Consider the following 26814-nt stretch of genomic DNA (forward strand, 5'->3'; position numbering starts at 1 on the left):
GAATCTTTTGAGGCCTTGACTGTGTGGAAGCAGAGAGAGGCTAATTATTTTGTCTACAAATATTGTTTCAGATATATAATGTAATTGTGTAAAAGCCAATTAATGTAGGGCTAATTCTGACGTCCATATTGGTATAAAACTATGCACAAGTTATAATTTATTTTGAGAATAACTGAATAACTAACTGCTGTAATCAAAGGGGTTTTCCAGGTATGTATCAGTCAATAAATAATGTTTCTAAGAAAATGCACTGTTTGACTCTTTTCTACATCAATTAATAGGAACCTCATATCTATCCGCTGTCATCACTTTGTCAGAATATAAGGACCAAGTTATTTTGACTTACTACAGATATATAGGGCCGGTTTCCCAGACACAAATTAAGCCTAGTCTAGAGTTTTCTATCGAACTACATTTTTGAAACCTAGACTAGGCTAATATATTATTTATATAATAAGATATATAAGACTAGGCTTGATATAAGATTTCAGGTGCTCAACAGTTCAGGGTCTCCTTTGTTGTATTTTTTGTTTCATAATGCACCAAATGTTTTCAGTGAGTAACAGGTCAATTTCAATATTCTAATATTTACATTCAGTAATAATAAAATCAATAATTAAAATTCAATACAATTACATAAAATTCAAGGAAATTCAAGGAATACATACTATTGAATTCAATTTCAAACCAAAACATTTTCCTTCAATTTGACCATGACAAATTCAAAATGTTATAATTCATTTCAAAACCTGGTGGCACTAATTTCACTCCATACTAGCTAGATTAATCTTTTTTTCAGCCAGCCTGACAATAAAATCCCTGCTTTATTGCTCCAGTCCTGTTGCTTTTGTCTGAAGTATGATTCCAATGAATTTGTGTACATCTGCATCTAGAGAGTTGACACTTTTGTTTGTCTATCTGATTTTGGAGAACAGAGCACAGTATTTATAAATGTATAATTTTACTAGCCATTTCAAACACTGTACATACATTAGAACACAATAATGCTGTCATAGCTCAAGGACTAGTAAAAGAAAGAGAAACCTAAACCAGTCAATCAGGTGTATACGTAATAAGTGCCCTTAATACATTCCAGGACCAATATATGTTCAGTCGTGGAAATGTGGGCAGTGGCAAATTGGCAACACAAAAACACTTGTGCATTTCCGAGAGAATTAAGGATAGAGGGAGTTGTAGAGGTAAGATTACAATTTAAAATGTTATATTAAAATGTTGTAATTAATCTGAATATACAAAGGTAGATTAAGGATAAAATATAAGGTAGTTTTGAGACTGTTGGATTATAAGAATTTGTTCTTATATACTGTATTTGTGTTTGTAATGTGTTTTAGTAGATTCTCTTCCTTCATATTTGATATACAGTCAGCATATATTTTGTCTTTTGGTATTTTACTCAAACAGTTTGGATTTGAAATCAAACAATTATCAGGTTTTAGTATACACTGCGTGCACAATTATTAGGTGAGTATTCTGATCGTATTATTATTTCTATGCACATTTTCCAACTCCAAACCATATAAACTTGAATGCCAATTGGATTGAATAATTTTCAGGTGGTATGTATTTGTGTAATGAGGGAGGGTGTGACAACAGTGAATAATACCTTATATAAAGGTGTGCATAATTATTAGGCAGTTTCATGGCCAAAAAAGAGATTTAACTGATACTGAAAAGTCATACACAGTAAAATGCCTTTCAGACTCTTGAAACAGCTAAACCGTTGAGGCGTGACCACCACACACTCAAGTGTTTTGTTGCAAATAGTCACCTGGTGTGCAAAAAATGTCTGGAGAAGATAAGACGCAAAATAAAGACTTGAAAAACATTCAACGTGAAGCTACCAGGAATCTATTATCCTCCAGTGCCACCATATTCCAGAACTGCAACCTACCTGGATTCTCCAGAAGTACAAGGTATCAAGAGCTCAGAGTCATGGCCAAGATCCATCACATGCATCCAAGTACTCCGCTGCTTAGGTAGCAAGGCCTCAAAGATGCCCGAATAATGATCTGGCCCCCTTACTTACCTGACTTAAATCCTATTGAGAACTTGTGGACCCTTCTCAAATGTGAGATTTACAGTCAGGGAAGACAATACACCTCTTTGAACAGCTTTTGGGAGGCTGTGGTTGCTGCCTCAGTGAAAGTTAGTCGTGAACAGATCAAGATACTGACTGACTGCATGGATGGAAGGCTCATGGCATGAAGGGTGGCTATATCTGTCACTGAATATTGTTATTTAATTTTCATTTTGTGTTACTTATTTGTTGCACTTACTCTAGAAATTTAGAATAAACTTGTGAGTTAGAGAAATTATTTTTGTAATTTAGTTACCAAATAATTCTGCACACAAATTGTTGCCTAATAATTGTGCACATTTATGTATTCCCCTGAGAAAGATCAAAACTCATTTTTCCTTTGTTAAACATTCAGGTTTGAGCTTCAATTATATTTTGGATTGACTGAGAGCATTGTGTTTGTTCAACAATGAGATAAATCTTGAGGAATACGATTTGCCTAATTACTGTGCACGCAGTGTATATTATTACAGTTTTTTTCAGTTGCTTTTGCACTGCTAGTAATAGTATGGTGCAGTGTTTCAAAACTCTCAGTACAAAACTCCAAACTCATCACACTTGTAAACTATTAAATCTTGCTTTCATAACAACTGATTTTGCTTTCATTTGGTTTGTAAATATCTTTCACCATAAGAACAGTGATTCAACCACGTTTTTCATTAAATACAACAATTACATTAGTTAAGACATCAAAACACAACATAGTGCAATTCCTTCAATTCTCTGATTATTACATTGACTAAATCTTGAGAATTGCTCTATGTTGTATTTTAATGACTAAACTGAGAGAATTGCACTATGTTATGTTAAATGACTAAACTGAGAGAATTGCACTATGTTCTGTTTTGATGTTTTGATCTAATGTACTCATTATATTTCACCAAAAACTTAGTGGTTGAATCAATGATCTTCTGGTGACAGATGTTAAAAACCAAATGAAAGCAAAATCAGTTGTTTTGTTCCACGGTTCTCCATGGTAGCAGAACACAGGCACAGGGGTGATTTAAATAAAGGTGGTTCAATTCCTAGACCGACTTGTTGCAATGCTTGAATACACCTAAAATGATCCTAACACAAGACCACAACATCCAACAATGACTCACAGGAATCATTAGGACAGGGGGAACATAAATATGCACATAATGAGGGATAAACGAGATGCAGGTCAAGACTGAACTAGACACAGTTGGAACTAATCAAAGAACATAGAAACAAAACCAATAGACACTGAACATAGAAATGTAACAGGCAGCACGGCACAGGCCACACTCAGTTGTTATATTTTGAATGCAAGATTAAAATGGTTTGCAAGTGTGATCAGTTTGTAGTTTTAAACTAAGAGTTTTCAAACAATGAACCATACCACTGAGAATACTGTACTACCAAAGCAAGTAAAATAACTGTAAATCTTGTGCTTTGAATGGAATGTAACAGTTATGTGGGTTGTAGTAATATTGACCAGTTGATGTTTTAGTTGGTTCTGTTTATTCTTTTTCTATAATCATACAGATATGGCCTTACCCAAGACAATGATTTACATTAGTGTCCTCTTCATATTATGTGCTTGTCTGGAAAAACAAGATTGCTCAGAAACTACAAATGTAAGACAGGTAAGGGGCAATTATAAGGCAATATTTAGATGGTTTGATCTACAGGACTTTAAGCATGAAATACTCACTGAGTCACCATTTCCCAGCCTCATTGTCAAACCTCCCACTGACCTGTACCTTCAACCGTGGAGGCCAAAATAAAAAAATCAACGAGAGAGGATTGAAAGAAACACTGACCCAATGAAATCACAGGATCAGTCATTGAATTAGATTATTTTTCAAGCCAAGGTAGCATGCTATTTAAATGATAAGGTTTCCAAAAAACCTTTTTGTGAATACAAATATAATGCACATGAAAATCCAGCTAATTACAAATTTCAGACACATACACTGATTAGCCATAACATTATGACCACCTGCCTAATATTATGTAGGTCCCCCTTTTGCCGCCAAAACAGCCCTGACCCGTCGAGGCATAGACTCCACTAGACCTCTGAAGGTGTGCTGTGGTATCTGGCACCAAGACATTGGCAGCAGATCCTTTAAGTCCTGTATATTGCAACATGGGCCGTCCATGGATCGGACATGTTTGTCCATCCATGGACGCCCATGACACTGACACCGGTCCACTGCTTTTCCTTCCTTGGAACTGGTACTGACCACTGCAGCTGCAATTTTGGAGATACTCTGGCCCATTCATCTAGCCATCACAAGGCCCTTGTCAAAGTCGCTCAGATCCCTACGCTTGCCCATTTTTCCTGCTTCTAATACATCAATTCTGAGGACAGAATGTTCACTTGCCGCCTAATATATCCCACCACTGACAGGTGCCATTAAGACGAGATTATCAGTGGTATTAACTTCACCTGTCAGTGGTCATTATGTTATGGCTGTTCAGTACTGTATATACCAAACATTTAGTCAACCATTTCAGCTCAGAGCTCCACAAGTGTGTAGGGTTTAGGGGTCCTTTTAGGATTGTCCCATTAATAATGAACTCCAGAACACAAGAAAAGGAAAACATTTGAAAGTCACTTTCTTGCGCATGCCTGATTGGTTGATTCTCTAAAGCCATCCTCTTTATCCTGATTAACGGACACTGGGGTATTGTAATCAAATAAATTCGGATAAAAGTTCCATTACAATACAACAGTCTGAAATTACAAGCTTTTTTAAATCTCCTTTAGCAGCTCTCAAATAACAAGAACATTATCACTTTTAAAATGTCAGTATTGTATGAGTAGCTTAATCCCCTCTTCAGGAATGTCAGTTAAAGTAGTCATTGTCTGTTTTAGACTGTGGTGGTTATTCTACTGGTGTGAATGTCTACATTATGTTTGAATAAACTGCACAATTACTATAGGACTGTGAACCTACTGTACACACCTTGTAGCTGCCAGTGTCACTGCCATGTGAAAATAGAAGCACATTTTTTAATTTGTTAACTTCATTTTGTTTAAATCAATCTTTTCAAGCCCTCACCCTGGAATAGAGTAGAAGTTCTTTCTAGAGAAAAGAGAGAGGGTGAGTTTTTACTTTCACTTAGCTTGCTCAAATCTATTGTATATTCCTGCCTACAGTGAACGTTTAGGCACAGTATATTAAAATGTTAATATAGATTTCGTTTGGTGCTGAACCAGAATTTTCCCTGAGATGAATTGAATTGTTTCCACAGTGGCAGTATCCGTCTCTGAGAAAATTGCTGAAATTGAGGTGGACATCGTTGATATTCCAGATTACATAATAGAGCTAATAAAGGCCACAGTGAGTGGACTAACCTACCCCATTGCTTTGACCAATGACTTCAATGTAACAGCTGTGAACATTACAACTGGTAAGAGTTATTCATTGTTTACAGTATTTCAATAGTAAAAGTACTGTATTGAAAATGTTCAAGACCTACACTGCTCATGTTTCAGTAATGGTGAAAATGTGTCGTGCCAATCTTACCTTCAGTTAGGGTTTACTGAGGTGATTTTAGCCTATTCTATGTTCTATGTTTCATATTTCTCGATAAATTTATTGACAATAGAGCAGGTTTTTTTTAAATGATGTGGGGTTATTCTGGAATAGCCAGAGAAATTGCAGGAAGTGAATAATCTTAATGGCATTAACTCTTCCCTACAAATACATTGAGAAGGTTCTCAAAATATGTCCACTGCAGGAAGAAAGTCAGCTTTAAATAGTGAGAGGTTTAACGTTGTTACTTCAATCCTAGGACAATCATGTCCCTGTGACATAGCATGGGGCTGGGGAAAGATGCTGGGACTAAGTGTTCAGTAAACTGGGCTGGTGAGGAGGAAATGCTAGTGGTGATTTTCAATCCACCCCAGGATGGGTGTAATACACATATACCAAAAGTAGCAAACACTATTCTCTTTAAAGGTACATTCCTTTCTGTCAACACACCCTACAAGGATGCTATCAAGGCAGGAGCACTGAAAGATGTTTAGCAGATAGCATGAAGCATGTCCATACCTGTTCAGTCAACTCTAGATAGTGTCTTAGTTACATATCTTACACACCACACTGCCGCATATCCTGCTGTGGTCCTTATATCTTTGCTTTTTGGTTTGTTCTATTTGTGTAATAATGTTCTGTTGTAAATATGTTTTAAATTATGCTTATTTATTATTTTGTTTAGCTCAGTGGTATCCTTATCTCATAGTTTGTGTTATGTCATCTCTGTTTTTTTTAAAGAAGCACAGACATTATTTAATGTCATTGTATACCATATGGAATATAGGATTCTATAAAAACATAGAAACATTTAATCAGCATGTAATTAAGCCAGTTCAGATCTATTGAATTCAGCTGCTCCAAAAGAAATAGTGATGTGATGATGTTCTGTCCTTATATTCACAGAATGCTTCCCAAACAGCACATGCGTATGTGGGGAGCAGTATGGTTGGCCATGCGACAAGTGTCTCTCTTATGGGTCCTGTGACAAGATCGCTGAGAACACGTGTGGATGTATCAATTCAATTCCTGGTGATGGACAGTTCTGTCAACCAATCTCAAGTATTGATTTCCTTACCATTGACACTCTGTAGCTTTAGTCCAATGTTAACGTCAATATATAAACTAATTTCTTACCCTATCCCCTTTGCTATAGATTTGACGGCCTGTCCATCTCCCACAACAGGTATGAGATTATTACTAAAGTACAATGGAACGACAGTGTTTTACTGTACTAATTACAGTGTTACTAAGAGCAACTGGCCAGTGTTGCATTTTACATGGACATTTTAGTAATTTAGCAGACCCTCTTCTCCACTATACATGAATTGTTAGATCATTAGCGCGAACAAGTACAGATGTAGTATTTTACAGATGTAGTATTTTAAATGTTTATTAATGATTAAGATGTCAGCTATGCCTGTGCTAATCAGGATAGTAGATAGAAAAATATTGGTTTTGTTTTCGCAAAGATATGCAGTAAGTAATGAAAACCGAACCGTAAAATTAAATTGCATAACAACTTGAAGAACATGAATGGTAATTATTCCATTAAGTATCTCTAAAAGTCTTTGTCATTGTTTTTATGCAAATGTGTCTTGATTCTCTGCATGAATACTCCTTTGATCTGTTTCAATAAATTGTTTCAGGTTAACAACACTTCTGTTTTCACGCGACTATGACTGAGCACTTAAACTTAACCACACTGTTTAGCCTTACAGCTTTTATAGCTTCCTCATGTAATCTATTACGGAATCTACCAGATATGTTTTTATTTCGTTTTTTTTTTCTATTTTCAAATGCAATGTTTTATTATTATGTTTTATTGTTGTTTATTGTTTTTATTCTAGTATTTGTTTCATTTCTATTGTATTTTTATTTCTCTATTTCTTTGTAAAGCACATTGAATTGCTTCTGTGTATGAGTTGTGCCATATAAAAAAACTTGCTTGCTTTCCACAGGGACAGTAATCATCTCTGAGAAAATTGCTGAAATTGAGGTGGACATCGCTGATATTCCAGATTACATAATAGAGCTAATAAAGGCCACAGTGAGTGGACTAACCTACCCCATTGCTTTGACCAATGACCTCAATGTAACAGCTGTGAACATTACTACTGGTAAGAATCATTAATTGTTCTTTTTAATTGCATATAATACTGTAAATAATTGTATATATATTGTTCAAGACCTACAAAAACATATGTTTTCATATGAATTTTAAAGTAAACAATTACAAACGTGACCAATAGGGTGTCAAAAGCAAAGACTGAAGAGTGACTGAGGGTTAAGAGACCCACAAAGTCAGCTTTATCAAGCAATGAGACAAAGGAAAAAATCAACCAGTGCTAAAAATCACTCTGAGTTAACCAAATATGACTACTGCTGAAGAGATGTCATTCTCAGGCCGTTCAAAAGACTTCTTTCTCAGGTTGGTGAAAGTTGTCTTCCTTGGGTCATTAAAAAGACAACTATGCCAACCGTCCAATCTCCATTCGGTTTTGATTTAAAGTGAAAGTTCAAATGACGTATTTCCAAGGTCGTTGAAAATACGTATCACTCAGGTCGTGGAAGGCATATCTTTTTCAGGTTCTTAAAAGGACGTCTTTCCCAGGTCGATGAAATAGTGTATTCCGCCGGTCGTAGTATTAACGCCTTGCTGACAATTGCAATGGGATAAAATGTAAGTTTAAAAAAATATATATATATCCAATATGAAAATGTTCATATTGGCTATTGAGACAATCTGCACAATTCTGAGGGATGTTTGACGAAGAGTAACAATTCCATGACTTAGATCTAATCCCCTGCCCTGGCACATTCAACACAGGTATTATAAATAAAAAATATTATGGAACAAGACATGATAAAATTGTGCAATTTTGCAGCCATAAGACCTGTGTGAGGAATGGGAATTTAGATAGGGGTAGGAATTTGGGTTGCCAGGCAAAGTGAGCAATAGTCTGGGCGGGTGTGGATTAAATGCATATAAACTCATTTAAATGATTAAATGAATTCTCAACCCTGTCCACCCCTGGTTGGTTGCATAAAGAGTTCCGGAGCTTGACAAACTTGATCATTGTTCATGGCACATTCCCCTTTGTCAACGCACCCTCCACAGATGCTTTCAAGGGATGATAAGAGAAATTAAATACCTTTAGCAGACTGGCAGGTTCGCTTAGAGCGACTCCATATCTGTTCAATCAACTCCAGACATTGTCTTACACAGATTGTCACACATTACTACACTCAGTGTCTTGGTCTTTCCCCTTTGGTTTTCTCTTTTAGGTTGGTCAAACCTGTTTAATTCCTTGGTGTTGACCCTTTGTCTTAAACTGTGGGTTTATTTTTTGTGTCTTTATGTATAGCTTGGTTGTATCATCAGCTCATTCTGTATGTACAGAGTACATTTTTTGTATTAAAAGCATTGAGGGTGTTTAAGATATCTGTGTACTGTACATGTAGAATTGCAAATACACCTGATATTTGAAACCGGTCCTGTTATTTTTAATGTATTTGGTTAAAAAATCCAGTGATGTGATGATGTTCTATCATGTTCTTATATTTTCAGAATGCTTCCCAAACAACACATGCATATGTGGGGACCAGTATGGTTGGCCATGCGACAAGTGTCTCTCTTATGGGTCCTGTGACAAGATCGCTGAGAACACGTGTGGATGTATCAATTCAATTCCTAGTGATGGACAGTTCTGTCAACCAATCTCAAGTATTTATTTCCTTACCACTGACACTCTGTAGCTTTAGTCCAATGTTAACGTCAATATATAAACTAATTTCTTACCCTATCCCCTTTGCTATAGATTTGACGGCATGTCCATCTCCGACACCAGGTATGAGAATATTACTTAAGTACAATGGAACAACAGTGTTTTACTGTACTAATTACAGTGTTACTAAGAGCAACTGGCCAGTGTTGCATTTTACATGGACATTTTAGTAATTTAGCAGACCCTCTTCTCCACTATACATGAATTGTTAGATCATTAGCGGGAACAACTACAGATGTAGTATTTCACAGATGTAGCATTTTAAATGTTTATTAATGATGAAGATGTCAGCTATGCCTGTGCTAATCAGGATAGTAGATAAAAAAATCTTGGTTTTGTTTTCGCAAAGATATGCAGTAAGTAATCAAAACCGAAACGTAAAATTAAATTGCACAACAACTTGAAGAACATGAACGGTAATTATTCCATTAAGTATCTCTAAAAGTCTTTGTCATTGTTTTTATGCAAATGTATCTTGATTCTCTGCATGAATACTCCTTCGATCTGTTTCAATAAATTGTTTCAGGTTAACAACACTTCTGTTTTCACGCGACTATGACTGAGCACTTAAACTTAACCACACTGTTTAGCCTTACAGCTTTTATAGCTTCCTCATGTAAGCTATTACGGAATCTACCAGATATGTTTTTATTTATTTTTTAATTCTATTTTCAAATGCAATGTTTTATTATTATGTTTTATTGTTGTTAATTGTTTTTATTCTAGTATTTGTTTCATTTCTATTGTATTTTAGTTTCTCTATTTCTTTGTAAAGCACATTGAATTGCTTCTGTGTATGAGTTGTGCCATATAAATAAACTTGCTTGCTTTCCACAGAGAGAGTAATCATCTCTGAGAAAATTGCTGAAATTGAGGTGGACATCGCTGATATTCCAGATTACATAATAGAGCTAATAAAGGCCACAGTGAGTGGACTAACCTACCCCATTGCTTTGACCAATGACCTCAATGTAACAGCTGTGAACATTACTACTGGTAAGAATCATTAATTGTTCTTTTTAATTGCATATAATACTGTAAATAATTGTATATAAAATGTTCAAGACCTACAAAAACATATGTTTTCATATGAATTTTAAAGTAAACAATTACAAACGTGACCAATAGGGTGTCAAAAGCAAAGACTGAAGAGTGACTGAGGGTTAAGAGACCCACAAAGTCAGCTTTATCAAGCAATGAGACAAAGGGAAAAATCAACCAGTGCTAAAAATCACTCTGAGTTAACCAAATATGACTACTGCTGAAGAGATGTCATTCTCAGGCCGTTCAAAAGACGTCTTTCTCAGGTTGGTGAAAGTTGTCTTCCTTGGGTCATTAAAAAGACAACTATGCCAACCGTCCAATCTCCATTCGGTTTTGATTTAAAGTGAAAGTTCAAATGAATTAAATTCCTGTTTAATTCCTTGGTGTTGACCCTTTGTCTTAAACTCTGGGTTTATTTTTTGTGTCTTTATGTATAGCTTGGTTGTATCATCAGCTCATTCTGTGTGTACAGAGTAAATTTTTTGTATTAAAAGCATTGAGGGTGTTTAAGATATCTGTGTACTGTACATGTAGAATTGCAAATACACCTGATATTTGAAACCGGTTCTGTTATTTTTAATGTATTTGGTTAAAAAATCCAGTGATGTGATGATGTTCTATCATGTTCTTATATTTTCAGAATGCTTCCCAAACAGCACATGCGTATGTGGGGAGCAGTATGGTTGGCCATGTGACAAGTGTCTCTCTTATGGGTCCTGTGACAAGATCGCTGAGAACATGTGTGGATGTATCAATTCAATTCCTAGTGATGGACAGTTCTGTCAACAAATCTCAAGTATTTATTTCCTTACCATTGACACTCTGTAGCTTTAGTCCAATGTTAACGTCAATATATAAACTAATTTCTTACCCTATCCCCTTTGCTATAGATTTGACGGCATGTCCATCTCCCACAACAGGTATGAGATTATTACTAAAGTACAATGGAACGACAGTGTTTTACTGTACTAATTACAGTGTTACTAAGAGCAACTGGCCAGTGTTGCATTTTACATGGACATTTTAGTAATTTAGCAGACCCTCTTCTCCACTATACATGAATTGTTAGATCATTAGCGCGAACAACTACAGATGTAGTATTTTACAGATGTAGTATTTTAAATGTTTATTAATGATGAAGATGTCAGCTATGCCTGTGCTAATCAGGATAGTAGATAAAAAAATATTGGTTTTGTTTTCGCAAAGATATGCAGTAAGTAATCAAAACCGAACCGTAAAATTAAATTGCACAACAACTTGAAGAACATGAACGGTAATTATTCCATTAAGTATCTCTAAAAGTCTTTGTCATTGTTTTTATGCAAATGTATCTTGATTCTCTGCATGAATACTCCTTTGATCTGTTTCAATAAATTGTTTCAGGTTAACAACACATCTGTTTTCACGCGACTATGACTGAGCACTTAAACTTAACCACACTGTTTAGCCTTACAGCTTTTATAGCTTCCTCATGTAATCTATTACGGAATCTACCAGATATGTTTTTATTTCGTTTTTTTTTCTATTTTCAAATGCAATGTTTTATTATTATGTTTTATTGTTGTTTATTGTTTTTATTCTAGTATTTGTTTCATTTCTATTGTATTTTTATTTCTCTATTTCTTTGTAAAGCACATTGAATTGCTTCTGTGTATGAGTTGTGCCATATAAATAAACTTGCTTGCTTTCCACAGAGACAGTAATCATCTCTGAGAAAATTGCTGAAATTGAGGTGGACATCGCTGATATTCCAGATTACATAATAGAGCTAATAAAGGCCACAGTGAGTGGACTAACCTACCCCATTGCTTTGACCAATGACCTCAATGTGACAGCTGTGAACATTACTACTGGTAAGAATCATTAATTGTTCTTTTTAATTGCATATAATACTGTAAATAATTTTATATATATTGTTCAAGACCTACAAAAACATATGTTTTCATATGAATTTCAAAGTAAACAACTACAAACGTGACCAATAGGGTGTCAAAAGCAAAGACTGAAGAGTGACTGAGGGTTAAGAGACCCACAAAGTCAGCTTTATCAAGTAATGAGACAAAGGGAAAAATCAACCAGTGCTAAAAATCACTGAGTTAACCAAATATGACTACTGCTGAAGAGATGTCATTCTCAGGCCGTTCAAAAGACGTCTTTCTCAGGTTGGTGAAAGTTGTCTTCCTTGGGTCATTAAAAAGACAACTATGCCAAACATCCAATCTCCATTCCATACCATACCATACCATCTTCTTCCGCTTATCCGGGGCCGGGTCGCGGGGGCAGCAGTCTAAGCAGGGATGCCCAGACTTCCCTCTCCCCAGACACTTCCTCCAGCTCTTCCGGGGGGACACCGAGGCGTTCCCAGGCCAGCCGGGAGACATAGTCCCTCCAGCGTGTCCTAGGTCTTCCCCGGGGTCTCCTCCCGGTGGGACGGGACCGGAACACCTTCCCAGGAAGGCGTTCCGGAGGCATCCGAAAAAGATGCCCAAGCCACCTCAGCTGACCCCTCTCGATGTGGAGGAGCAGCGGCTCTACTCTGAGCTCCTCCCGGGTGACCGAGCTTCTCACCCTATCTCTAAGGGATCGCCCGGCCACCCTGCGGAGAAAGCTCATTTCGGCCGCCTGTATCCGGGATCTTGTCCTTTCGGTCATGACCCAAAGCTCATGACCATAGGTGAGAGTAGGAACGTAGATTGACTGGTAAATCGAGAGCTTCGCCTTGCGGCTCAGCTCTTTCTTCACCACGACAGACCGATACATCGACTGCATTACTGCAGAAGCTGCACCGATCCGTCTGTCAATCTCCCGTTCCATCCTTCCCTCACTCGTGAACAAGACCCCTAGATACTTAAACTCCTCCACTTGAGGCAGGCACTCTCCACCAACCTGAAGTGGGCAAGCCACCCTTTTCCGACTGAGGACCATGGCCTCGGATTTGGAGGTACTGATTTTCATCCCCACCGCTTCACACTCGGCTGCAAACCGTCCCAGCGCATGCTGAAGGTCCTGGTTAGAAGGGGCCAACACGACAACATCATCTGCAAAGAGCAGAGACGAAATTGTGTGGTCCCCAAACCTGACACCCTCCGGCCCCTGGCTGCGCCTAGAAATTCTTTCCATAAAAATTACGAACAGAACCGGTGACAAAGGGCAGCCCTGCCGGAGTCCAACATGCACTGGGAACAAGTCTGACTTACTGCCGGCAATGCGGACCAAGCTCCTGCTTCGGTTGTACAGGGACCTGACAGCCCTTAGCAAAGGACCCAGGACCCCATATTCCCCAAGCACCCTCCACAAGATGCCGCGAGGGACACAGTCGAATGCCTTCTCCAAATCCACAAAACACATGTGGATTGGTTGGGCAAACTCCCATGAACCCTCCAACACCCTGTAGAGGGTATAGAGCTGGTCCAGTGTTCCATGGGCCGGACGAAAACCACACTGTTCCTCCTGAATCCGAGGTTCTACTATCGGCCGTATTCTCCTCTCCAGAACCCTGGCATAGACTTTCCCGGGGAGGCTGAGAAGTGTGATCCCCCTATAGTTGGAACACACCCTCCGGTCCCCCTTCTTAAAAAGAGGGACCACCACCCCGGTCTGCCATCCCAGAGGCACTGTCCCCGACCGCCACGCGATGTTGCACAGGCGTGTCAACCAAGACAGCCCCACAACATCCAGAGACTTGAGGTACTCAGGGCGGATCTCATCCACCCCCGGTGCCTTGCCACCGAGGAGTTTCTTGACCACCTCAGTGACTTCAGCCCGGGTGATGGACGAGTCCACCTCTGATACCTCATCCTCTGCTTCCTCAATGGAAGAAGTGACAGCGGGATTGAGGAGATCCTCGAAGTACTCCTTCCACCGCCCGACGACATCCTCAGTTGAGGTCAACAGCTGCCCACCTCTACTGTAAACAGCGTTGGTAGGGCACTGTTTCCCTCTCCTGAGGCGCCGGATGGTTTGCCAGAATCTCTTCGAGGCCAGCCGATAGTCCTTCTCCATGGCCTCACCGAACTCCTCCCAGGCCCGAGTTTTTGCCTCCACAACCACCCGGGCTGCAGCCCGCTTGGCCTGTCGGTACCCGTCAGCTGCGTCAGGAGTCCCACAAGCCAACCAGGCCTGATAGGATTCCTTCTTCAGCTTGACGGCATCCCTTACTTCCGGTGTCCACCACCGGGTTCGGGGATTGCCGCCTCGACAGGCACCGGAGACCTTACGGCCACAGCTCCGAGCGGCCGCTTCGACAATGGCGGTGGAGAACATGGTCCACTCGGACTCAATATCTCCAGCCTCCCTCGGGATCCAGTCGAAGCTCTGCCGGAGGTGGGAGTTAAAGATCTCTCTGACAGGAGACTCGGCCAGACGTTCCCAGCAGACCCTTACAGTACGCTTGGGCCTGCCGAGTCTGTCCAGCTTCTTCCCCCGCCATCGGATCCAACTCACCATCAGGTGGTGATCAGTTGACAGCTCCGCCCCTCTCTTCACCCGAGTGTCCAAGACATGTGGCCGCAGGTCAGATGAGACGACAACAAAGTCGATCATCGACCTGCGGCCTAGGGTGTCCTGGTGCCACGTGCACTGATGGACACCCTTATGCTTGAACATGGTGTTCGTTATGGACAAACTGTGACTAGCACAGAAGTCCAATAACTGAACACCACTCTGGTTCAGATCAGGGGGGCCGTTCCTCCCAATCACGCCCCTCCAGGTGTCACTGTCGTTGCCCACGTGGGCGTTGAAGTCCCCCAGTAGAACAATAGAGTCCCCAGTCGGAGCACTTTCCAGCACCCCTCCCAGAGACTCCAAGAAGGTCGGGTACTCTGCACTGCCGTTCGGCCCGTAGGCACAAACAACAGTGAGAGACCTATCCCCGACCCGTAGGCGCAGGGAAACGACCCTCTCGTTCACCGGGGTAAACTCCAACACATGGCGGCAGAGCTGGGGAGCTATAAGCAAACCCACACCAGCCCGCCGCCTCTCACCATGGGCAACTCCAGAGTGGTGAAGAGTCCATCCTCTCTCAAGGAGTGTGGTTCCAGAGCCCAAGCCGTGCGTAGAGGTGATCCCGACTACCTCTAATCGGAACCTCTCAACCTCACGCACTAACTCAGGCTCCTTCCCCGCCAGCGAGGTGACATTCCACGTCCCTAGAGCTAGTTTCCGTGTCCAGAGATTGGGTTGTCTAGGCCCCTGCCTTCGACTGCCGCCCGATCCTCTTCGCACCGGCCCCTTATGGTCCCTCCTGTGGGTGGTGAGCCCACGGGAGGGCGGCCCCACGTCGCCCGTTCGGGCTGAGCCCGGCCGGGCCCCATGGGGGAAGGCCCGGCCACCAGGCGCTCGCATACGAGCCCCAACCCCGGGCCTGGCTCCAGGGTGGGGCCCCGGCTGCGCCATACCGGGCGACGTCACGGTACACATAATTTTAATCATCATTAAGGGGTTTTTGAACCGCTCTTAGTCTGACCCGTCGCCTAAGACCTGTTTGCCTTGGGAGACCCTACCAGGGGCATATAGCCCCAGACAACATAGCTCCTAGGGTCACTCGGGTACTCAAACCCCTCCACCACGTTAAGGTGGCAGTTCTTGGATCTCCATACGGTTTTGATTTAAAGTGAAAGTTCAAATGACGTAAATTCCTGTTTAATTCCTTGGTGTTGACCCTTTGTCTTAAACTCTGGGTTTATTTTTTGTGTCTTTATGTATTGCTTTGTTGTTTAAGATATCTGTGTACTGTACATGTAGAATTGCAAATACACCTGATATTTGAAACCAGTTCTGTTATTTTTAATGTATTTGGTTAAAAAATCCAGTGATGTGATGATGTTCTATCATGTTCTTATATTTTCAGAATGCTTCCCAAACAACACATGCGTATGTGAGGACCAGTATGGTTGGCCATGCGACAAGTGTCTCTCTTATGGGTCCTGTGACAAGATCGCTGAGAACATGTGTGGATGTATCAATTCAATTCCTAGTGATGGACAGTTCTGTCAACCAATCTCAAGTATTTATTTCCTTACCATTGACACTCTGTAGCTTTAGTCCAATGTTAACGTCAATATATAAACTAATTTCTTACCCTATCCCCTTTGCTATAGATTTGACGGCATGTCCATCTTCCACACCAGGTATGAGAATATTACTTAAGCACTAGGAAGCAACAGTGGTTTTACTGTACTAATTACTGTTTTACTAAGAGAAACTTGGGAACTGAGATCTCTTTCTAAACCACAGTTTACTGATATTGCATCGACAGTTCGACTATCCAAAATGCTTAAAAAGATTTACCCTTAGTTATGATGAGGAAGCTTAAATGTCTTTGAAGAGGAAGGTTCAATGTTTTGGGTTGATGGACAGGGACTCTGCCATCCTAGCATCAGAGGCAAACTGGTTTTAACATAGGCGTGACAGGACTAAAAAGTGCTTTGACAAGGCTGGAAGGAAGTGAGCTCCCATAGAGATAGGACCTAAGGCCTGCAGCTGAAAAATAAATTGTTGTGAAACAGGTAAGAAAAGGCCATCATCATAATAATCTCCCATTTCTTTACTATCACATCTGTAACAGCAGAAGCGAAATAACTGGTTCTACACAACAATGTACTGCATGTATTTAGATGAGTTTCAACTTTATTGAACTGTACAACAAAATGTTGTACAAACATCTAACCAGAAGTGCAAATAGAAATATAGTGTATGTTTTTTTTTTAAGTATAGTGTATGTTACAAGTGGAGTGTATGAGTATGCAATCAAGGCAAATACAGTTCAAAAGGCAATTCTAAATAAGCAATGAAGGCAAATAGGGAAGGGCAGAAAATGTTCAAGTATTAAGTACAGGGTACTTCTTCCACATTTAATGTGACCTATAATGTGAACAATTCAATTGAAAAACAATAAACGCACAATAACCTGGTTGCATAAGTGTGCACACCCTTAAACTAATACTTTGTTGAAGCACCTTTTGATTTTATTACAGCACTCAGTCTTTTTGGGTAGGAGTCTATTAGCATGGCACATCTTGACGTTGCAATATTTGCCCACTCTTCTTTGCAAAAGCGCTCCAAATCTGTCAGATTACGAGGACATATCCTGTGCACAGCTCCTGTTCAGATCACCCCACATATGTTCAATTGGATTCAGGTCTGGGCTCTGACTGGGCCTTTCCAAAACGTTAATTTTGTTCTGGTGAAGCCATGCTTTTGTGGATTTGGATGTGTGCTTCGGGTCGATGTCGTGCTGAAAGGTGAACTTCATCTTCAGCTTTGTAACGGACGCCTGAAGGTTTTGTGCCACAATTGCCTGGTATTTGGAACTGTTCATAATTCCCTCCACCCTGACGAAGGCCCTGGTTCCAGCTGAAGAAAAACAGTCCCAAAGCATGCTGCTGCCACCACCATGCTTCACTGTGGGTATGGTGTTCTTTGGGTAATGTGCAGTGTTGTTCCTTTGCTACCTTTTGGAATTTACCTGCCAGAAATTTCAACCTTGGTTTCATCAGACAATAACACATTTTCCCACATACTTTTGGGGGGCTTGATGTTTGTTTTTGCAAACTTCAGCTGGGCTTGGATGTTTTTCTTTGTAAGAAAAGGCTTTCGTCTTGTCACCCTACCCCATAGCCCATTCATATGAAGAATATGGGAGATTGTTGTCACATATAGCACACAGCCAGTACTTGCCAGAAATTCCTGCAATTCCTTTAATGTTGCTGAAGGCCTCTTGGAAGCCTCCCTGACCAGTTTTCGTCTTGTCTTTTCATCATTTCTTGGTAATGTCTCTGTTGTGCCATGTTTTCTCCACTTGATGATGACTGTCTTCACTGTGTTCCATGGTATACCTAATGCTTTGGACATTCTTTTGTACCCTTCTCTTGACTGATATCTTTCTACAGTGAGATCCCTGTGATGCTTTGGAAGCTCTCTGCGGACCATGGCTTTTGCTCTGAGATGCAACTAAGAAAATGTCAGGAAAGTCCTACTAGAATAGCTGAACTTTATTTGTGATTAATCAGAGTCACTTTAAATGATGGCAGTTGTGTAACGACTTCTATTTAACAGAGCAGCCGCCACCACGCATGTTTCCCATTTATCACAGAGCTTTGTTTGTGCCATGCACTCCTGTTGCAAATGAAAATAGAGAAGTGTATATTGAGAGTATTATTTATGTAAGGTGATTTGTAAAACCAGTCAGCAGTTTCCTGCAGTCTTTATGATCTTCTCTAACACAGCTAATCAGAAATATGCTCTGAGATTCTCCTGTCACATTGCAATCCAATGAAGACTATATACATACATTGTTTGTAAGACATTATGCTTTCTTTTGATAGGGACAGTGGAGGAAAATAGAGACTGTGTTTGCTGAGAGACCAGTTGGTTGTATTCGGACAATTGCTGCTGCACTGCACCATACGCATAGGCCACTGGCCAAGTTTGATGCTGTGTTGGTTCCTCTGGGCCCTTCCTGAAGCATAGGCCACTGGCCAAGTTTGATGCTGTGTTGGTTCCTCTGGGCCCTTCCTGAAGCATAGGCCACTGGCCAAGTTTGATGCTGTCTTGGTTCCACTGGGCCCTTCCTGAAGCATAGGCCACTGGCCAAGTTTGATGCTGTGTTGGTTCCACTGGGCCCTTCCTGAAGCATAGGCCACTGGCCAAGTTTGATGCTGTGTTGGTTCCACTGGGCCCTCCATGAAGCATAGGCCACTGGCCAAGTTTGATGCTGTGTTGGTTCCACTGGGCCCTTCCTGAAGCATAGGCCACTGGCCAAGTTTGATGCTGTCTTGGTTCCACTGGGCCCTCCATGAAGCATAGGCCACTGGCCAAGTTTGATGCTGTGTTGGTTCCACTGGGCCCTCCATGAAGCATAGGCCACTGGCCAAGTTTGATGCTGTGTTGGTTCCACTGGGCCCTTCCTGAAGCATAGGCCACTGGCCAAGTTTGATGCTGTGTTGGTTCCACTGGGCCCTTCCTGAAGCATAGGCCACTGGTCAAGATTGATGCTGTGTTGGTTCAAGTGGGCCCTTTCTGAATTTGGGCAGATGTGTCTGGGAATAAAATTAATGTATGATTTTTATCAGGATGCCCTTCATTAAGACTAGTAATTTATGATTTCCTTGTGTAGATGTGTAGATAAATGACATAAACATGACCATTATTCCAATTACAAAATCATTTTTTCTGTGCCACAGCGCCAACAGCAACACCATCCACAGCAATTTCACCAACAACACCTTCCGGTATGAGACCTTCTTTGGCCAGTACAAATCAGTCTTCTCTTTTTCACTTAAAATTTTTACATTTAGTGTTTTTGTTTCAGTAAAGACATTGGACTTACAATTGACTATGGATATCACTTTTGACCCTGCCTTCAATGATGAAAATAATGCAGTGTTCAAAGATGTTAATCAGGCTGTAAGTATAGTGTATTCCTGCATCATTAAAACTATATCCATGTGAAGGTTTGAAATACTCAGTTTGACTATTCACCAACTCTTGCGTTTTAAATAATTATTTTCTTTCACAGATCAGAAACGTTTATCAGAGAAACATTGAAGGCTTCGTGTCTTCAACATTAAATCAATTTGTGTGAGTTTTGTCCAAATGTTATGATATATTGTCAAGCTTTGAGTAAGAAAGATGACACAGAGTATAGAATACTATGTGTCAAGAGTATAGAATAGTCTGTGTCAGTATAAAAATACTCTGTGTCATCTTTCTTACTGGCCAATTTCTGAAGGTTATCAGTAAACACTGACTGTATTGTATCAATCCCAGGTAATTTTGTGAGGAAATGGTTTCATCGTGTCTGGGTCAAATAAGAGTTGTTATTCATTTGTGGACCTTCTTACAATGTTTTCTGTTCCACAATAGGAAGGGAAGTGTTATTGCAGAATATACTATCAAGTCAATCATTCTACGTTATTCGGATGTTGCAAATGCAAAAGCTGAAATTGTCCAAGTACTTGGAGCGAAATATCAAATTTGTAAGTACTTCATTGAGTTTGTATTTGGTTGCTCATTCTGAACATTCAAATGAAGTAATTACTTCCCTGAAATAAATGATTAAATCAATCTAGATTAGCTGATACTTTGGCAGAAAGAAATGTAATTCATTTTAGAGGAGTTCTTATCAATTGAATTCTTGTACTTCAAAAATATTTTTGCAAGAATTTCACTCCAATGGGCCTAAAGTGCTTTTTGTTGCACCAAGCTGCCCCCAACCGTCTATGTTAGAACCTAGACTCTACCGCTTGTTCCTGAGCGATTGGGGAGCCTTATTTCTGATGCAACTTGGCGAGCATTGTCTAGGAATTAATGCATTTGCGAATGAGGTCAAAGGCTGAAATTGAGTAGTGTTATCATTTGCAGGTGTACGGTTTGTGGAGTTTTGTCCTCAAGGCATGATTATAAAAAAGCCTACTTCATTTCTCAACAGATTTTACCTGCTTTAATGATACAGTATTTGGCAATGGGCAACTTAATGATATTGTTATAGCTGACTGCAAATCAGATGAAGTGGGTCAAAGGACAGCTAGATGTCTAAAAAATGGAACATTTTCAGTTTTGGAGGATACTTGTGTCCTACAAAAAATTAAAGCACTGTTTGAGGAATCTCAGGTAATATGTTAACACATTTTTTACAAATATTTATGTAAAATATATATAATAGTTTTTTGTGTTGATGTTATTCTTTGTTACAGTGCTGTGTATTAAAGACATTTTCATGATATCTTTTCTTGAATCCACACAGACTTTAGTTGGGACGAATCTTCCGTCTTTTCTAGAAAGACTCAGCAATAGCACTCGTAACCTCACAGAGAGAATAGTTTCATCACCTGCAACTATTTCTACTATTGTTAATATTCTGGTAAATGTTGCAAATGTGTCCCGAAGTACCGCTATTAACAGATTTATGATGAGGGTATGTTGACTTCAACCATATCATTATTAATCATATTTAAATGTACCATTTTTATTAATTGTAATACAAAAGGTGTGATTAATTTCATCAGGAGCAAAATCATAATTTTGTTTAGGACAATATTACAATAATCCTGTAAAAAATATCCTTTACTGAGATTACTTTACTAATCATGTTCTGAACTCTTATTTTGATCTAGAATTTTCTGGAAACGGCAGATGTTCTTACTTCAAATGGAGCAATTAACTCGTGGAAAGTTCTTAATGCCAATGTTACAAAAAATGACAACTCACACTTTCTGGAAAGCATTGAAATCATTTCTAATTTTCTCACCAATGACTCTTTTGAAATAGAAACACAGCTCATTATTTTAAACAAAACCACATTCAACAGTTTTCTAAATAATGGATTTAATTTGAACTCATCGGTTCAGATAGACATATCGACATTGAATTCTTCCTTCAATTCAATCACCACCATTGCATTTGCCTCCATGAATAATGTTTTACCCATCAGAAAAAGCAGTCTGAACGACAACATCAGCTCTATCAATGGAGAAGTAGTGCTGGTCAAATCAAATACCACAATCAATAACGTGACTTTCCGTTTTGATGTACTGAACAAGACCCTCGGTAATCCTCAGTGTGTCTTTTGGAACTTCACCCATTTTGACGGCCTTGGAGGATGGGATGATACAGGATGTCAACTGCAGTCTAATGGGAATGGCATGGTCACCTGTAACTGTAACCATATTACCTCCTTCTCCATTTTGATGTCACCAGACGCTCCAGATGATCCAGTTCTCTCTTACATTACATTCATTGGCGTAGGCATATCGATGGGTAGTTTAGTCTTATGTCTAATCATTGAGGCTATAGTCTGGAATGCAGTGACCAGAAACAACACCTCCTACATTCGTCACGTTGCCATTGTGAACATTGCTGTGTCTCTCCTGATTGCTGACATTTGGTTCATTATTGGTGCCTCTATTTCAGAACAAGACCCACTACCTGTCAGTTCATGTAATGCAGCTACATTTTTCATCCACTTTTTCTACCTTGCTCTTTTCTTCTGGATGTTGATCACAGGACTTCTGCTGCTCTATCGGACAGTCATGGTATTTTCACATATGTCAAAATCAAGCATGCTGGCTATAGGTTACACAGTGGGCTACGTGGCACCGCTCATCATTGCTGTAATTACTGTGGCCGCTACAGCGCCAGGAAATGCCTACATTAGGGAAGGTGGTCCATGCTGGCTCAACTGGTACCAGTCCAAGGCCCTACTTGCCTTTGTAATCCCAGCCCTGATCATAGTGGCCATCAACCTTGTGATCCTGATTGTGGTTCTGTACAAAATGCTGAGGAGAGGTGTGGGGGACACCACCCAGTCAGATGAAAAAAATGCTTTTGTGGTCATTGCCCGCTGCCTGGCTATTCTGACTCCCATTTTTGGCCTTACTTGGGGACTGGGAGTAGGAATCATGGTTGATCCAACAAATAGGGGAATCAATATTGTGTTTGCCCTCTTCAACTCATTGCAGGTAACTATGTATCTGTACATATTTACATTGGCAACATTAACGGACATAAAACATCATTTACAGAACAGCATTTCAATGATAAAAATATATCTTGTACCACAAAGGGTTTCTTCATTTTGGTGTTTGGAACACTTTTAGACAAAAAGGTATGTGTGACCTCAGAACCCATTTAATTATAATTGTTATTATTGAACATTGACTCCACTTCCACAGTGATAAATTATTTGCCTGTGCTTGTAGATTTGGGAAGTCCTTGCAGGAATATTATCTTTCAACAATGTGTCATCCAACCGGACAAGGGTCAGTACTTACAACAATCTGATTCTAAAGTTAAAAAAATGTGCATGCAACATCTTATGTAGTATTGTTTTTTATAGTAATATTTAAGATTTACGTAAACATTTTACATAATGTTATCATTTCAGAGCACAAGTGATGAAACATTATCATCCAGTGGATTCCACAACTTTCTGAAAAGAAGAAGAAGTAAGAGAACTTTCCCTTTGAGCTAAATCAAATGAACAAACACTATTTTTTTTGTAAATATGTTATAAAGTATTTAGCAGATGTTTGTTTTCTTAAATATTTTTGTTTGGCATGATACTAGCGTTTAGGTCTTTTTGAAAGGTTGCTGGTTACGCCCTCTGTTTGACCAATTTCTTTCTTTCTTTTTTATTATTTTTTTTAGATGTTTTCAATGTTTCAGTGCCTTCAGAATCGGGAATTACAGGTGTACAGCAAGGTTCTCCAGGATTCAACCAATAACCTCATGTTTTACCAATTTGGAAACCAATGTGAATTCTTTCTTTTTTACAACACATGGCATCCACCAATCTTGTTTCACTGTATGCAGATGAATAGCTATTATATTGAGGAAATATATAAGTGGAGTACCGGAACCAGCTTGGGGTGCAGGGGTTGTTTGGGTCTACTGGTAGGGGAAATTAAGACACAGCTAATTAACAGTAGCAGTGCATGTCAGTGTTCTGCATGTGTAAGTGTTTGTGTGGGCAAATATTCAACATTGGAAGAATAGTGTACAATTTGACATTTTACATTTGATCAGTGTTGATTTTCTGTAATTTACCAGCCTTTTTCAGTCTGGGGATAGAAGCTGTGCAAGGTTATGAGGGTTATAGATGTGAGGCATTGGTACCACACACCAATGCCTACCATGCGGTAGTATTCATAGATTACACATTACGTCACAAGTCTGTTTTGAACAATCCTTATGGGGCTGATATCCAACTCAAAATTCTACTCAAAGCTTCCTCAATGGATGCTGCTAAAGATTTTGTCTAAAGTGCATTACTAAGGCTTGAACAAATGATGCCACCTCTAAAAAAAGCAATTTTTTTTGTAGCTAAACCTTTGTTAGAACTTTGTTAGAAGCAGCTGTTGATAGCGAGAAACCCCCTCTTGATAATACATTTGAGCAATGAAGAGAGCTGGGTATTCATAACATATGGGAGCTGTGGATAGAGGAACTTTTACCTCCACATTCAACTGTAGGTCATAACAGAATGGCACAATTGTAAAAAAAAAAAAAACACACAAAAAGACATGGCAACAAAGAAACAATACTCCGTTTCTGGTCTAGAGTTAGACTCGCAATTTGTACAGGAATGCGCTGCAGAGGGGTGTTTGAAGGGGTGTTATAGGAGGATAATGTTAGGGGTGAATTTCTAAGGGAGAGGGAATGAGTGGGAAGGCTTGTCTGGCATTAACGATGGGAGATTTTTTATGTTAGTTTATATCCTCCACACGGTGGTGCTATAACAAGCACATCTGGTTAAATTTGGCACACATGTTCAGGGTTTTGAGTTTTGCTATCCTCATGATATGTCAGACAATACTGGCACACTTTAAACTTGAGTGAATGAAGCATCTTGTCATAGAGATCTGGAATTAACTGACTGGCCCTAGAAGGTGGTGGTGGGGGGCGACATGTCTACAGTTGCATATTTACAGTTGGTTTCTGTTTTTGTTTTGTTGGTGGTATCGAATAATGGTGCGTCAATTGTTGTTTGCTTGCTCTAAACAATTATTATGCTGTATAGTATAGTGTATTGTACAGTATTTTGGAATATATTGCACACACACACACAAATGCAATTCCATGTGCACTGAAAGTGTGATTGTCAATTGTTAAATTTGCTTTATTCAAAGAAAAATGCTAAAAATGTTGTAGCTCCTTGGATAGATTTTTGTATTGTTTCTCTATTCTTTTCAAATGTATAACAGTTTGGGTACTCCTTGGGTTTTTGTGACTTGTCTTTCTGAAACCTTTTATTCTCTAATACTGCATTCCAAAAGCATTAATGCAATAAATTAATTAATTTTAATGGCTTAAGACTTTAAACTTTCTTATATATTTGTGTTAGTAAACAGAGCTGACATATTTTGGGGGCGGAGCCAAACTGGTAGTAGGAAGTTACAGTAACATTGAACGACGTATTCAGCGGTCCGCTTATGGTTATGGACCGTCATTAAATGACATGTGTAGCTATGTCAATACTACATGTGTAGCTTTTTAACCATGTGGCATAGAAATGCCAAACCACTTTCAGATTGTTCAGAGAGCAAACCCACATGTTGCACAGCTTTTAGATTTTTTTTATAGACAATTGAACATTTTAATTCAGTTCAATCGCTTTTTTGTTGAATCACTTAGAAACCTCAAACTACTTTCAAATTGTTCAGAGAGGACATCTACACGTTGCACAGTTTTTGTATATTCCGAAAGAATGTATTGAATGTTTTTTATAAACAACTGCAAATTTAAATATTAAATAGCTTTTTTGTTGAATGACTTAGAAACTTCAAACTACTTTCAAATGGTTCAGAAAGGACACCCACAAGTTGCACAGCCTTTGGATTTTCCAAAGAATATTTTTGATATTTTTTTATAAACAATAAAAATGTCTGCCACCACCAAACTTCATTGACGTAACATTGACATCCACTCCAAATTGGTCTATTGAATTCCCACGTCATTCACCTAGCAAGGAATTTGATGATTTTTCTGTAAGTGGAGACACAGTGGAGTGTTCTTTAACCGATTTTCACCGATTTTGCCCTGCAGCACTCGTACTTCCCACAAGTATGGCTGTTAGGATCTTTTTAGACTGAAACTGAAACTATTTTGAGTGAGTAAAGGAACATCAGAGTTGCACGGATAAGTGCTCTGAGTCAATGAAGGTGCAGATGATGTAGGCTGTATCATTTTTAAATGCACTTCCTGATTTTCCGATCACTGGCATGATTATGAGCATCATTTCTGACAAAACAGATACGATTCAGGATACAGGTATCAGCATACTCATATTGTGTAGTTATAAACCATTGTGATATATTGGCTATTGCTCCATGAATGGAACAATAATCTTAACTACATTTAACTGTTCCGGTCCCGTCCCACCGGGAGGAGACCCCGGGGAAGACCTAGGACACGCTGTCTGGACTATGTCTCCCGGCCAGCCTGGGAACGCCTTGGTGTCCCCCCGGAAGAGCTGGAGGAAGTGTCTAGGGAGAGGGAAGTCTGGGCATCTCTGGATAAGCGGAAGAAAATGATGATGATGACATTTAACTTTTTATTAGTAGAAATGTTTGAAACAACTAAAACCTTCATAGTGCCCATGTCGGGTTCTGTGTCTAGCTTAGTACAGTAACTACGCGCTATCCGCAAAACGACTGGCTTTTAACAGCCTTTGCCCAGCAGATATACCCTGATGAAAAGGGTGTTTAGAATTAAGTACTGTAAGGCAACAACTATATTGATTAAACTAACTTTCGCCGTTTTCGACCTGCTGCCGGATGTCCGTTGTCTTTTGCAATTGATGTGAACTAAAAATTGTATTGTTTTGTCACACAATATGTGATAGTTAATCATGCTAGCAGTCCACAATCACAATTAT

The 26814-nt window shown here is 39.6% G+C and overlaps 1 protein-coding gene across 6 annotated transcripts; it reads left to right on the forward strand.

Moving 5' to 3' along the window:
- The first annotated feature begins 1125 nt into the window (after positions 1 to 1125).
- On the forward strand, positions 1126 to 25242 carry LOC105031024 (adhesion G protein-coupled receptor F4). Of its 6 annotated transcripts, none has more exons than XM_029119599.2 (26): positions 1126 to 1199; positions 3608 to 3708; positions 5124 to 5172; positions 5324 to 5482; positions 6514 to 6669; positions 6764 to 6793; positions 7569 to 7727; positions 9179 to 9334; positions 9429 to 9458; positions 10233 to 10391; positions 11080 to 11235; positions 11330 to 11359; positions 12134 to 12292; positions 16288 to 16443; positions 16538 to 16567; positions 19622 to 19669; positions 19750 to 19844; positions 19957 to 20018; positions 20304 to 20416; positions 20869 to 21050; positions 21184 to 21354; positions 21554 to 22897; positions 23002 to 23043; positions 23138 to 23197; positions 23323 to 23383; positions 23586 to 25242. In XM_029119599.2, the coding sequence occupies exons 2-26, from the start codon at positions 3610 to 3612 to the stop codon at positions 23660 to 23662; spliced, it is 3783 nt and encodes a 1260-aa protein (XP_028975432.2). In that variant the 5' UTR covers positions 1126 to 1199; positions 3608 to 3609; the 3' UTR covers positions 23663 to 25242. The 6 variants fall into 6 exon arrangements, with proteins under 6 accessions (XP_028975432.2, XP_028975433.2, XP_028975435.2 ...); XM_029119600.2 differs by having other exon boundaries at positions 3608 to 3699; XM_029119602.2 differs by lacking the exons at positions 11080 to 11235; positions 11330 to 11359; positions 12134 to 12292.
- Positions 25243 to 26814: the final 1572 nt, after the last annotated feature.

This window comes from Esox lucius, chromosome 5, assembly GCF_011004845.1.
Source record: "Esox lucius isolate fEsoLuc1 chromosome 5, fEsoLuc1.pri, whole genome shotgun sequence".
NCBI lineage: Eukaryota > Metazoa > Chordata > Actinopteri > Esociformes > Esocidae > Esox > Esox lucius.

Coding starts and splice junctions, on each gene's coding strand:
- LOC105031024 (XM_029119599.2), top strand. CDS start 3,610: ATGGCCTTACCCAAGACAATGATTTACATTAGTGTCCTCTTCATATTA. Junction 5,173..5,323: donor TTCTAGAGAAAAGAGAGAGG/GTGAGTTTTTAC, acceptor TTGTTTCCACAG/TGGCAGTATCCGTCTCTGAG. Junction 23,384..23,585: donor CTTTCTGAAAAGAAGAAGAA/GTAAGAGAACTT, acceptor TATTTTTTTTAG/ATGTTTTCAATGTTTCAGTG.